General features: G+C 46.3%; 1 protein-coding gene across 2 annotated transcripts; it reads right to left on the bottom strand.

Moving 5' to 3' along the window:
• Positions 1-274: 274 nt before the first annotated feature.
• On the bottom strand, positions 275-12,463 carry GJA3 (gap junction protein alpha 3). Of its 2 annotated transcripts, none has more exons than XM_083499734.1 (2): positions 12,039-12,463; positions 275-4,546 (listed from the first exon to the last, which is right to left on the bottom strand). In XM_083499734.1, the coding sequence occupies exon 2, from the start codon at positions 4,527-4,529 to the stop codon at positions 2,994-2,996; it is 1,536 nt and encodes a 511-aa protein (XP_083355860.1). In that variant the 5' UTR covers positions 4,530-4,546; positions 12,039-12,463; the 3' UTR covers positions 275-2,993. The 2 variants fall into 2 exon arrangements, with proteins under 2 accessions (XP_083355860.1, XP_083355861.1); XM_083499735.1 differs by lacking the exon at positions 12,039-12,463 and adding an exon at positions 5,188-5,322.
• Positions 12,464-13,086: the final 623 nt, after the last annotated feature.

Here is a 13,086-nt window from a genome sequence, read left to right as displayed (position 1 = left end):
TTATTATTATTATTATTATTATTATTATTTTGCAGACACCTTTAACATTACTTGGAATGTGGGCAGCACAGGGAATTATCAGGGAGCCTAGGAAATCGTGAGTCAAATTCCATTCCAAGCTGTTAATTTACTCCTTTCCTGGGTGCCTTCCTCATTAAATAGCACTCATTAAATAGAAAACCAGGCTAACTTTGGAAAAATCACTCTATTCCTTGAAATACATGAGTACAGTGTGTACAAAGAACATTGAAGCAACTATCTTTCCCCCTTTTCATTTATTTATTGAAATAAGATATATATAGTGCTACCTTGGCAATTCGTTTTGTGTTACATTTCAGACAATATAGTATAAAAAGAAAAGAAGAGGCAAACTGAGTACAATTCTGTTCTCATTTCTGCTTAGACCAGCCTGTTGACTTAATGCTGGCGTCAGCAGCACTGCATATGCAACCCCGAGAGCAGAATGCCATCTATCATGATATATTAAGGCACTGCTTAGATGCCTTTAAAAGGGGATTAGACAAATCCACGCAGAATGGACCTATCAATGGCTATTAGTCATGATGGCTATAGGGGTACATCCAGATTCAGAGGCATCAGGGAATGCAATTTGATGGTGGACCAACCGGGAGTGAGCATCCGATTGGTTGCTTTGGGAAGCAGCATGCTAGACTAGATAAACTTTTGGTCTGATCCAGACATTCCGAGCCGTATCTAATGCTGCCGTTCCACTAGCACAGCAGATTTCCAGGTCTGCAAAAGATCACCCCCCCTCCTCTCCCCTGCAGCCCCTCCAGAAGAACCCTCCAGAGCAGTTTTGGGGACAGGCAGAGAAAGGAGTGGAAGGGGAAATCCCATGTGATCAGAACTCCCCCCACCCAGCCCCCCACTGTTGGATACAACCCACTGTCTTTAAATCTTCCTCTGATTTAGGTTGCAATCGTATATTGGCCTACTTGGAAATAAGCCTCATTGAACTCAGTGAGGCTTACTTCGGAGTAGGCGTGTGCCACGTTGCACTGTTAATTGATAGCACAGCGCACTTCACTTTATGTCTTCAAAAAAGGACATATTTAGTCTGGAAGAAATGGATTCAGATAGTGGAAGACAAGTTGCTGCTTAGTCAAATAGACACCAACATTTCTAGACAATAAAGTGGTTGAATGTGATTTAAATATATGAGAAAAGCAAACATGTACTTAAGAAATACCAGATAAAGCAGTTTTACACTGCACATTAGGCTTTGATCCAGACAAAGTCGGTTGCGCTTAGGTCCTGTTGAGATCGATGAGGCTAGCTGCAAATAACAAGACCAATGGATTTCAAAGGTACTTAAGCACAATCAACTTTCTGTGGTACAGGGCCTAATTTTTCATTTTGGACATTTTTTTAATGCTGGAAATCAAACAGAAGCCAATTCCCATTTGTGAAAATGACCAGAGTCAATACAAATTGTATATCTTTATACAATAAAAAGATAAAACTAAAGAGCTAAGTGCACTGCCACATTAATTTGAAATACATAGGTTATTTTTAAAATCTTCAGGTGTGCACTGTAGTTTTAGTCTTACTGTTTATTACTTTTGCCAAATACATTTTACAACAGCAGACCCCCCAAAACATCTCTTTTTAGGTTGAGATTGTAATCTGCTGCTTATTTTACTCACTCCACTGAAATCAAGTGTTTATGCCTCTTTTTAGCTCAGTTGTGCCCTCACTATTTCCCCTAACTAGCTCAAAAATATTTAGCCACCTAAAATGCACAGTCCTAGTTCATCCTACAATTTTGTTCACAATAAGCATAAAATACTGGAACGGTTTCTTTGCTTTTCTGGGTTAAAAGCCAAAGTGTGCCATATCTTAAGATGTGTGTGCTTTACGTTCTTGTTCTTGCATTTATAGTTTCAGAAGTAATTTCAAGAAAGGTAACCCCAAAGTTTTAAAAATACATAGATTTAAAATGTGTCTTCATGGTTTGGAAACACTTGTGTAGAATTTCAAGCTTGACACTTCCTCACAGATTAAGAGCCAAAAAGAAAAGAATGGAAATAAATGAAAAAATGAACACTTCAGTCTACAGCAGGGGGTCAGTACAGACCCATTAGAAACTGACAATTTGTGAAGAGCAGAAAGCTGCCTTAAATTAACTGAAGACACCTAAACCTGCTTTTGTTTTAATTGTGGCTCTTTGACCACGAAGCGGAAAGATGATCTGCAGTTACCTTCAGGGCTGACCCTATCATTAGGCAGAGTGAGGCAACAGCCTCAGGTGGCTGATGCTGAGGAGCAACAGGGCCTTCTATTGGAGGTCAGAGATGTGTGTGCCACACAGTCTTTCCTGCATCCCTTAAACTAGTTTGCTGCCCTAAGATGTTGGGATGGATGCTATCCCATTGGCACCATTTTAGTAAGATTCAACTGCTAGTCTAGTCAACTTCTGTATGTAGAGTGGGAGATGGGCACCATCTTGTCCTTTGCCTCAGGCAGCAAAATGGCTTGGACTGGCTGGTGAGCTTCAGGTTTATGGAAGTGAGGTGAACAGGAGGAAGAAACCCTCTTACTAGAACTAAATGTGAGCCTGTGAAAGGAACTGGAACTGGGATGAGGGGCAGAATGAGATGACAGATGACGACAAGGACTAAGCATTGCTTGTTGGGATATGTGATTACAACAGCACATTCTCATTTGCTGCTAGCACCTATAATCTACGAAGGCCTCTTTTCCTCTCACGTGATCTGGCTGCTATTGGTCCCTTGGCCGGTGGGCTGCGCTTTTGCCACCCCCAACCTATTAGAAAACGTTGATGTTTGTCCCGCCCCCGCCCTCACCACCACTACAACCCACAGAGTGCAAGAACTGCAAGCTTCAAAGTTTGGGATCTTGGCCTCCCTTATCCCCTTGTCCTGGGGTTAAGCCTCCCTACCCCCCAGAATAGTTCCCCTTTACACTTTGCTACCTTCATCTTCTTATTCCTCCCGGCGTAGGGGATCCAGTTACACGGTCAAGTCATCAGACCTGGCTCTGCTGCTGCTCGATTTACTAGCCCTGCTCAAGCGACGTGTGTCTATGAGCAGCGGTGGGTCGTGCATCTCCACCAAGGTGCAGGCAGCCGACATAGAGGACCCTTCCTCTTCCCCTTCTCCATCCCACTTGCTGCCACTTCCCCCACTCAGGCTGGTACTCAGGCTGCTGCTGTTGGCGGCAGCCACAGGCGACAGAGAAGGTGGAGGCGGCGGGTGCTCTCTGGGCTCCCCTTGCTCCGGGTGAGGTTGTCGGAGGCTACTGGGGGTGGAGGAGGCAGCTGAGCTGGAGCCTGCGAGTTTCCTCTGCTGCTCGACGGCCAAATTGGCCCAGTTGTGCTCATCAGCCAGCGCTTGGCTACTGAAGTAGGAGTTGTTGACGGGCGAAGGTGAAGGGATAGACGATGTGGTTGCGACTGGGGTGGAGACTGCCGTGTGCCTGAGGGCTTTGTGCCTGTCCTCGCCAGCCAAAGGACCCCCTGGGTAGCCAGTCAGAGAGGTTGCAACAGAGGCCGGCTGTGGCCTGGAGGTAACGTCCGCGTAGTGTGGCAACCCAGCTTGCTGATAAACCAACGGGGTGATGGTACGAGTTTCAGGCATGGTGATGGAGGTCGCGGTTGGTGGTGCTGCAGGTATCGGCAAGGCTGCGTGGGAGGCAGGTTTGGAGTCCTCCACTTCTGAGGCTGGCGTGACGGGGGTGAAGGTGGGTGCTGCATGGCTGCGCCTACTGGTCATGCCCTGCTTGAATTTTTTCCATCCCAAGTGGTACATCTCAAACATGTTGAGGAGCAGAGAGAGGCAGGCCACCGCCAGCATGAAGATGATGAAGATGGTCTTCTCCGTGGGCCGCGAAATGAAACAATCTACAATGTTCGGGCAGGGCCAGCGGCCACAACGGTAGAGTGGCTTCAACTCAAAACCGTAAAGGAAGTACTGGCCCAAGATAAAGGCTATTTCAAAGAGAGTTTTGAAGATAATGTTGAAAACGTAGGTGCGCAACAGGGCACCTGCCATGCGAATCCTGCCATGCTCATCGCGGACAGGTAGTTTCTCCTCTTTCTGCTTTGGCGGCTGCTTGTCGTTGCTGCCGCTGCTGTTCTCACCGCTGCCAACTTCCGCTTTTGATCCTTGCAGGAGGCGGCTTGCTTCCCTGCTGTTTCCAGTTTTCCTAATCTCTTCTTCCTTCTCTTTTTTCTTTTCCTCCATGCGCACAATGTGGAGCACGTGACCCAGGTAGATGAGGGTCGGAGTGGAGACAAAGATGATCTGCAGCACCCAGAAGCGGATGTGGGAGATGGGGAAGGCTTCGTCATAGCAGACGTTCTCACAACCAGGTTGCTGGGTGTTGCATGTAAAATCTGATTGTTCATCTCCCCAGACCTCCTCAGCAGCTGCCCCCAGCACCAATATCCTGAAGATAAACAGTACCGTCAGCCAAACTTTGCCAATAACTGTGGAGTGCTCTTGCGCATTCTCTAATAGTCTCCCCAGAAAGTTCCAGTCACCCATTGTTTCAGCTCTCTAACCTACAATAAGAACATTATGGCAGCATTATTACCAAAAATAAAATAAAAAATCCCTGAGAAACTGGTAAGCAATCCCCCCTCAAACCACACTCAGGCATTTCTGTGCAAGGCAGTGTTTTCACAATTATGCATTATTATCATCAGTAAGAGTGGGAACATATAATCTAGGACATTAGGCTGAAAAACAATAAATTCATGATTTGTAGCTTTCGATTATAAAGGGACCGTATCACAGAAAATAGGTAAACATATAACGAAGGGCAAATTATCACTCATAGTAGCTCAGGAGGTGGGTGGTAGTTGGAAATCACTACGGCTGAACCTTCACATATAAAAATAACTCTGTAAAAATGCTTTACAAAAAAACAACAATACGTTTAAAAATATATATTGAATTTGCAATTAGCTCACCATCGCCATCTAGTGTCACATTTGTATACTGCACTTAAACCGTTATATTTGCAGGTGTACAGCTGAGTCCTATGTACACAGTAACTAATATGGGCCTGGAGTGCACAGACACATTTTATCAGAGTGATCTTAACAGGACAATTCTCAGTATCAAAGAATTTTAACTTGAGTGCATCTCCCTGCCCCCCCCCCGACTAGTAGTCAGTAGTACATTCCAGAAACATTTTTACCATGTGGTCAGCTGTATGTCTAGATGGAAGTCTTTTGGGAACTAAGGCTGGAGCTCTTCACAGAATTACATCTTTGAACTTTCACATGAGCCCTTCAGGCCTCCCGATTAGACTCCCTGGAACACATGAGCTAATTGTGGGCTGTACTCAGAATGGTGTTTCGCTAACAGTAGATTCTGTGCTCAGTTCAACAATTTGTCTCAAGAAGGGCCTGCAATAACAGGTTGCTGTGTAGAGCAGTGGTTTTCAACCAGTGTGCCGTGGCACCCTGGGGTGCCTTGAATGGTGGTCAGGGGTGCCGCAGGCAACACTGCCCTCTGTTCCTCTTTCCTTCCCTCCCTCCTCTGATGCCCTCTGGCATCTCTGCCTCCCAAAGGCTTCCACAGCTGTTTGTTGCAGCAGCCCTGGCTACAAGCTCCCCAGGCGAATGTTTCCTCTGGGGCTGGTCAGGGGGTGCTGGGTGCCAGGAGCTGAGGTGGCCTCAGAGTAAGCAAGCAAGCAGACAAGGCAGCCTAGCCAGCCAGTCCACCGGCCCTTGTTGTTGGGAATAGGCAGACAAGTGCCAGGGGCAGTGTGAGGAGGCACCTCTGTTTGGGGCATGGGAGGCAGCTCTGAGACCAGGGGTGGCAGCAGCGGCTGCCCAGAGGACTCTCAAGGAGAGGGGAGAGGAGGCTGAGGGAACACTTCATAAGGGAGGGTGTTCGAAAAGGGGTGAGGGGCTGCCAGCTCTGCAGGCAAGGGGTGACATCACTGGGCTCCTGAGCCCCACAGGGGTGCCTCAGAAAGAATGTAGTTGGTCAAGGGAGCTGCGGACTCAAAAAGGTTGAAAACCTCTGGTATAGAGTTTTCAAGGTTCCAGCCAACCAGCTGTATGCCCCTTTCCAGAATACTCCATTCCACCAACCCTATATTTCTGTTTCCCACCCCAACAGTCCGTCAGCTTTCCATTGGCGCTGAAAGTGTTGCATCCTTATTTAGCTGTTGGGGGGGGGTGTCTCTTCCCACTGCAGATTTCTTTTAAGTTGGGTTGTTGTTTTTTTGTAGTTCTGCAAACTTCCGTGTTCCTCCAATCCCCTTGTGTAGTTTTGGCTGCATGAGCTAAATGAGCTCACTATCAGTATACAGGATTACTATTGCAGCAAAAATGGTGATCAGCACAATATGTCTGTAAAATCTTTAGATGATGCCCACTTCATTCCATCTGTGCATGAGTTATATCACAGATGTCTCAGACATAAAGGCTGCTCTTCTCTTGACGTGGAAAACACTTCATTTGCTTTCAGTTCCAATTTCCAGCAGTAGACATTCCTGATTCCCTGTTGCCCCCCAAAGTCAGTCCTGAGTGCTGGGGGACCCAGTGCTGGTCAGAGCTGATGGGAGCTGCCATTGTAGGTTGGCAAGAACCTGCAGCAGCAAAGGGACAATGGAGGACCCTCCTTTGCTGCTCACACAACAGCATATAAATAATAGCACAAAACATACACGTAGATATGATGAGCCCGTTCACATTTCTTTGTTACTCTCTATATGCTAGGAAACCGCTGACTAGCTTCAGCTTTTTTTAAATGTATATTTATTTATTTATCTATACATTTGCACCTTATCCTTCCTTCACTGAGCACAGAGCAGGGTCCACAATGTTAGCCAATTTTATCTTTGCACAAAAGTAAGCTGAATTGAGAGATAGCTGAGGTGCGCAAATGAGTTCTCTGAGTGAGCAAGTATTTGAGCCTTGTCTTCCTAGTCCAATACTGTGTGTGTGTGTGTGTGTGTGTGTGTGTGTGTGTGTGTGCACTGTAAAAACACACACATGTGGAATCAGTACACTGGGATCGCCTGCTAACCGCTCGGATCTCCTGCTCTGACTGCAGCTAGCCGAAATGCTTTCCTTGTGGGAAGGTTGCAATGCGCACAACATCCAAGCCTAACTTCCAGGTTTGTCAACCTGGTGCCCTCCAGTGTGATCCAAAACGTTGGGAGGCCAGCACCTTGATGAATTGCTGGCACTCCTCTGCTTCTGTTTCAGCTGAACCATGATCACAAAACGGTCAGGTTTAAACAGGGGGAAGCTTATGTGGATATCACACCTGGAGGGGTTATATCGTAGCTGACTCTTGACAGTAGTCAGAGCAGCTTGAATTGTCAACTGATTAAATAGAAATACATTTATGTATTGCAGAATGCCCTTGAGAATTGAAGATCCTGAGAGGAATAGCTACAAGAAACCTCATAACTTGATAAGCAAAAGCTACCACTTGTTGTTAATTTATCTATTTCATAACATTTATACACCGTCTGATTGTAAAAATAATAATCCTCGAAGCATTTTACAAAAAGATAAAATATTTTTTTAAAAAAATACGAGACTTTAAAACATACAAAGAGTTAAAATACTAAAACACATTAAAATGCATATCAGGATTTCTAAGCATCTGGATAAGCTTGCCTAAACGAGAATGTTTTTAAGAGGGATGTTTTAAATATTTTCTTTTTTCATAACTCTGGAAATAGGGGATTTTAAAATATTCCTCACTAAAGAGTGCATCAGAGGCAAAATAAAAAACCCCAAACATAAAAAAAAGTTCCAGGCCCATCAGTTCTGCAGGCAATCCTGGTTTGAAAGGTGTATTTGTATTAATTTCAGCAGAACACTGCTTCAACTATTTATTATTGTTAAAAGAGAAATCATATCAATCTCATTCAAAATACATAAACGGGAAAGAAAAGCCATTCTTGAGTTTCTTTATCATAGCATTTGTCATAGAGAAGAGGAAGCTGGGTCAGAACAAACTGTGCTCCAGGAGTACTTCATTTTTGCATTTTATAATCCCTAATATTTAATTGGGGAACTTAAAAAAAAACCTCTGCAATTAAAGCTTCACTTTAGGAATCAATTAGACAATCAAAACTTTATTAATTTTACATGTATCAAATTACAGTACTATCTTTGGAAGAAATCTACAACAATGTATATATTACTTATTTAAATGTTTAAAATAGCATTTAGTCAAATCAGGGTTTGTCTCCAAATACATTAAATTATTGTTTTGAGCTCTGAAATGAGCTTGAACGTATACCTCATACTAATGTTTAACAGCACAATCCTAACCATGTCTACTTAGAAGTAAGTCGTATTGAATTCTGTGGGGCTTACTTCCAGGTAAACGGGGTTAGGATTGCAGCATTAATGCCAGTGGCACAATCTGTATCGGTTCCATGACACTCGTTCAGTCATTATTCCCTCTCTATAACGTCCAGGAAGCAGGATCGGAACAAAAACAGGCGCAATCTGACCAAATGTCATTCAGTATCCTCTCTCAGATCCCCTCCGGCAAATCTAACTGATTCCTCCTCCTCCTCGGAAGGAACAAAGTGGTTCTTTTGGTAAGAGACTGGCTTCAATTGAAAACGAATTCTATATAGAGATGGGGAAAATATGTGACTCTGCAGATGCTTTTGGACTTCCTCGCCCAAGCCAGGGGTAATGGGATTTGTAGTCCATCTATATCTGGAGGACCACAGGTTCTCCAGTTCTGGTGCAATGGAAATCTCAGAGCTTATAGGGGAAAGACCACCGGACACCAGCGGCTAATTAGACCTCCTCCGTGTGCATCTTGTAACAGTATCAAGAGTCTCTATGAAGTTAGAGATGGTGGATGACCCACTCCTTTCTAGAATTCAGCCTGTTTGTTCTCATGAGCCCCTGGTGAGAAGGGCCAACAACACCTTCAGGGGCTTAGCTTCGGGAGGAGAAAGACGCGTGCTGGTTCCAAGGTCCGAAATATTTAAATATATTTAGATTGTGGTTCAAACTCACAAGGGCAGCATCCTCTGAAGTCCTGCCAAAGTGAAATTTAAACCAATCTAAACTGATTCGATTTCACTGACTCCGCCAAACCAAATCATCTTATAGTATTTTAAAATGGGCGGTGGATTCGGGTTACTTAAGAGCCAAATTATTAATAGTCAAAACGTTATTATTTCATCTTGTTGCATTTAGCGTCAAGTGCTGGAGAGACGATTGAAAACATCGATTCCCTGGCTCCCTCCAACCAACGCCTTAAAAGTATACAAACTCGTCCTATCTTAATCCGGAATTAGAAAATCGGATTTCACAAATATTCCGCACCAAGGAGTATTCAAGACACCGGGGAAAGTGGGCGGGGGAGCGGCAATTTAACTTATGCCGGGAAAGGAAACTCGCAAGTCATGCGCAGGCGGATCCACGCCTGTTTACAGTACTTCGGAGTAAGCCCCACGGAATCAAGGGGCTCGAGGAGACAATCCCAAACACGCTCCTTTGCAAGAACGGCCACCGCTTCCGTGGAACTTGCTGCCAAGTAGATGCGTTTAGGATCGCACGCAATGATTTTGCACCTTGGCATCAGCATCTCGCGGTGCTCTGATTGTTTCGTTAGAGGGAAGATGCGCTGCATCCAACGGAGCTCATGACACCAACCTAGTAACCTCGACTTTTGGATACTCTGAAATAAGCCCGACGGATTTTTTACTGGGGCTTTTTCACTTAGTAAAGTGTGCGGAGGATTGTCCCGCAAGGCACGCCAGGAATTAAGGACTTACCTCCCGAGTAACCGAGACCTCACGACTAGCTGAATTACTGGCATTTCTCGGGTGCCCCTGAGAACATGGTTCCTGTTCCCACAAACATTGACACGCGGTTCCAAGACGTTCTCACGGTTCCCTACATTACACTGAGCGCCGATGGGGTGCACATTTGGTTTGCAACTTCGGCTCACGTGAACAAGGCTTCTAAATTCTAATTGTTAATTTAAAAAATATATATGTGCCGATTCTAATTGCAAATTCGTTTCCTAGCGATACTTCAAACGCCTCCCGTTGGTTAAAAGGTCGATATTATAGACTTTCCCACTGCATTTTAGCAATAATTTTGGGATGACACATAAAACTGGTTTGGGGTGGGGGGTACGATCAGGCGGACGATAGGATTCTGGAGGAAAATTAACTCCCAGTCCTGTGTGATCTCGAAATATTCCCTGCTATTTCACCCCGTGTATAAAAGTGCAAAGCAATTCGATTTCCCCTGCCCGATCTGCTGAACTGTCTACGCAATCCTATATTTGTGTGCTCAGAAGCAAGACCTGCGTTCCGTGGTACTTATCCCGAAGCAAATGGGTCCAGGATTGCAGCGAAGCCCGTGAACCAGCAAAAACTCTGAACCACGGTGCCACGAATTACCTCTACGGTGCCCTTTTCTTGCAAATTCGGAGCAACAGGACAAGCCTCGCTCCTCATCCTCCGGTCTACCTTTCACACGATCCGAAGAATCCACTACCCTGTTTGGGCTTCGAGTCTGCTCGGGTATCTCTGACCTTAGGAAGCCTCTTTCCGTGGCATCTTATCCTCTGCCAACTAGTCGCAAATAAGCGAAGCAAATTAATTAGCAGGGCTTAATCTGGGTTCATCCTGCAGAGGGTAGACTCCTGTTTCGTACATATTCATGCGACTTATTTCCGGGTGGACAATTCTATTGACTTATTTCCGAATTCATGTTGAGCAGGACTGAGCCCTCGGCGCGAGTCCTACGGGCAACACCTTAAAGTAACGGAAACGTTTTACCGTCTGCCCTTGCACTGATAAACAACACGCCATCCTGAAGAGCGTTCAGCACGTCCACTAAATAAAAAGTGCACATTTTAAAGGAAACGGCTAAAAATCAGAATTCCATGCCAGACTTGAATTTAAAAATTATGGTGCACATTGTCTCCCCCCCTTAAATTCATAATAACAATAAATCAATTTACTACTACTGCTACTAGTGTCCAGGCACAGAACAATAGACGCAGCTCCCCGCCTCGAGGAACTCACACTTCGAAATCTTACAAATTTCTACAGTGAGGAAAACAATAAAGGGGGGGGGCAAGAAGGGCAACGGGGTGAATCACTGATGACCCTGGAAAACTCTTCCTACATGTTGCGTTTCGTTCGCTATATACTTTTAAGCAAGGCAAAGCAGAAAAAAACCCCTCGATATTCCCGAGGTTGTCATTATCACACCAAGGGGAAGCAAATTACACAACTTTGGACCAAAGCATCACTACTGCTATGCAACCCGCCGCCTGCCAATATATGTGTGTGACAGATAAACACACACACTGCCTTGTAACTATAGGAATTGTTTCTGAGACCGCAGTGTTACAAAAATGTCAGTATTATCGGTGGGGTATTCATTTAGTCATGTACGATTTCTTAATCAAATAAGACACAGCAAAGCAAGCACCTGTCTTATCTAGTGGTTAAAGAAGCGACTGTCAGTGCAAAACACACACACACACATCTAAAGCACTTAAGCGCTTGCAAACAAAACAAAGCAGAAACGAAGAGCAGCTTTAAGCAATCAAACAGGAAAAGGATAGAAATCAAATCCTCTCCCCTTCCCCACCCACCCCCTATGAGCTACGGGAGAAGGCTGAACCGCGCCTGCCTTGGAGGCGACCCGAGCGCATCTCCTAACCCCAAAGCAGGTGCAGCTCAAGAGGAGTTTCCAGCAGCAGAGCGTGCGCTCCCACAGCTGCGACACACACACCATGCTCGCAACGGAGCCCCTTATTATAAGCGGCTGAGTACAGATTTGCGCCTCCAAAAGCGGGATAGCACGCCCCCCCCCCCGCGCGCTTCCATTTGCAGCAGCAGAGGGAAGAAGTCCACGTTGCTAGTCCTCAAGGAGGTGGCCAGGCCAGGCTGCACTTCGGAGCCGGCTTTGCTGCAGGGGAGGCTGCGGCGCGGAGCAGGTCCCTTCCTTTCCCTTCGCCACCCCTCTCTCCCGCACCCGCGCGCGCCCTCCTTCTCCCCCTCTGCCTCGCGGCGCTTACCCCAAACTCTTGAGCGCAGCCGGCGGGCCAAGCTCACCAAAGTCCTTCTCGGCACATGGGAGTCAAAGGGCAGCCTGGCTCGAGGGAAGAGAGGAAGAAGAGCCAGAAGGGGAGGGAAGAAGGGGGAAAGGCAGAAGTCCTGTTATTCTCTCTCTCTCTTCCCCCCCTCCCCCTAAAAAAATATTTAATAATAAGAATAACGACGACAATAATAATAATATTATAATAATAATAATAAGGATAAAATAAAAAGAACGCTTAAAAAAAGGGTGGGAAATCTGTCCGGTGTGGAAGTTTAATGGCGCTTGGTAACGTGGGGCTCCCAGAGAGAGGGAGAGAGACCAGGGTCTCCCCCTCAGCCATCGCCGCTGTCACGTCGGATGAGCAAGGCCTGGCTGAACCCGCCAAGTTAGCGCCGGGGGAGAGGCTGGGCCCCGGCCAAGCCACGCCTCTCCGCCGGCCCAAGCGCGGCCCTTGTGGGCGCGGGGCGGGCGAGGCGTCGCTCGGCAGGACTAGGCCTCGGTGGCTCCCGCCAAAGAGGAGCAGGCCCGCGGTTTCAGGGCTGCGTCTGGAGCAGGAGGCAAGGGAGGGCTAGGTTTCGTGTCTGTGAGGGGAAGGGATTCCGCGGTTTTAAGTTTTTTTGTAGGTTTATTTCATTTTATAGCATTTATTTATTGAGCTAGTTATTGCATTTCTGTGGGGTGTTTTATGGAAGGGTGTGGGACCTCTGGTGTGGGGCACCTGCAGAGGTAGTTTGCCCACCTTTTGGTCCCCCCTCTGCCACTCGGCTGTCACCTGTGGCTCCTAGAAGCTGTCAGCATGTGACATTGACCACACTCTGGAAAGTGGCTTTGGCTGGGTGGCTAAACCAGGTCTCAAAACCCTCAGGGAGTTAGGGACTTCCCCGCATGTGGCTCTCGTGGATTGAGCAGATGAGACCAATGGTGGGTCAAGAAGGTTGTTTCTGCACATGCTGTAGAGGGAAGTGAGGAGCAGATGGGGCTCGTCCACCTGGGAATCCAATTAGAAGGAAAACTCTGACTCTAAA

This window comes from Podarcis liolepis (assembly GCF_965112155.1).
Source record: "Podarcis liolepis genome assembly, chromosome: 4".
In the NCBI taxonomy this organism is placed as follows: Eukaryota; Metazoa; Chordata; class Lepidosauria; order Squamata; family Lacertidae; genus Podarcis; species Podarcis liolepis.
Note: the sequence above shows the minus strand (reverse complement) of the source record. Positions and strands in the feature narration are given on the sequence as shown.

Coding starts and splice junctions, on each gene's coding strand:
- GJA3 (XM_083499734.1), bottom strand. CDS start 4,529: ATGGGTGACTGGAACTTTCTGGGGAGACTATTAGAGAATGCGCAAGAG.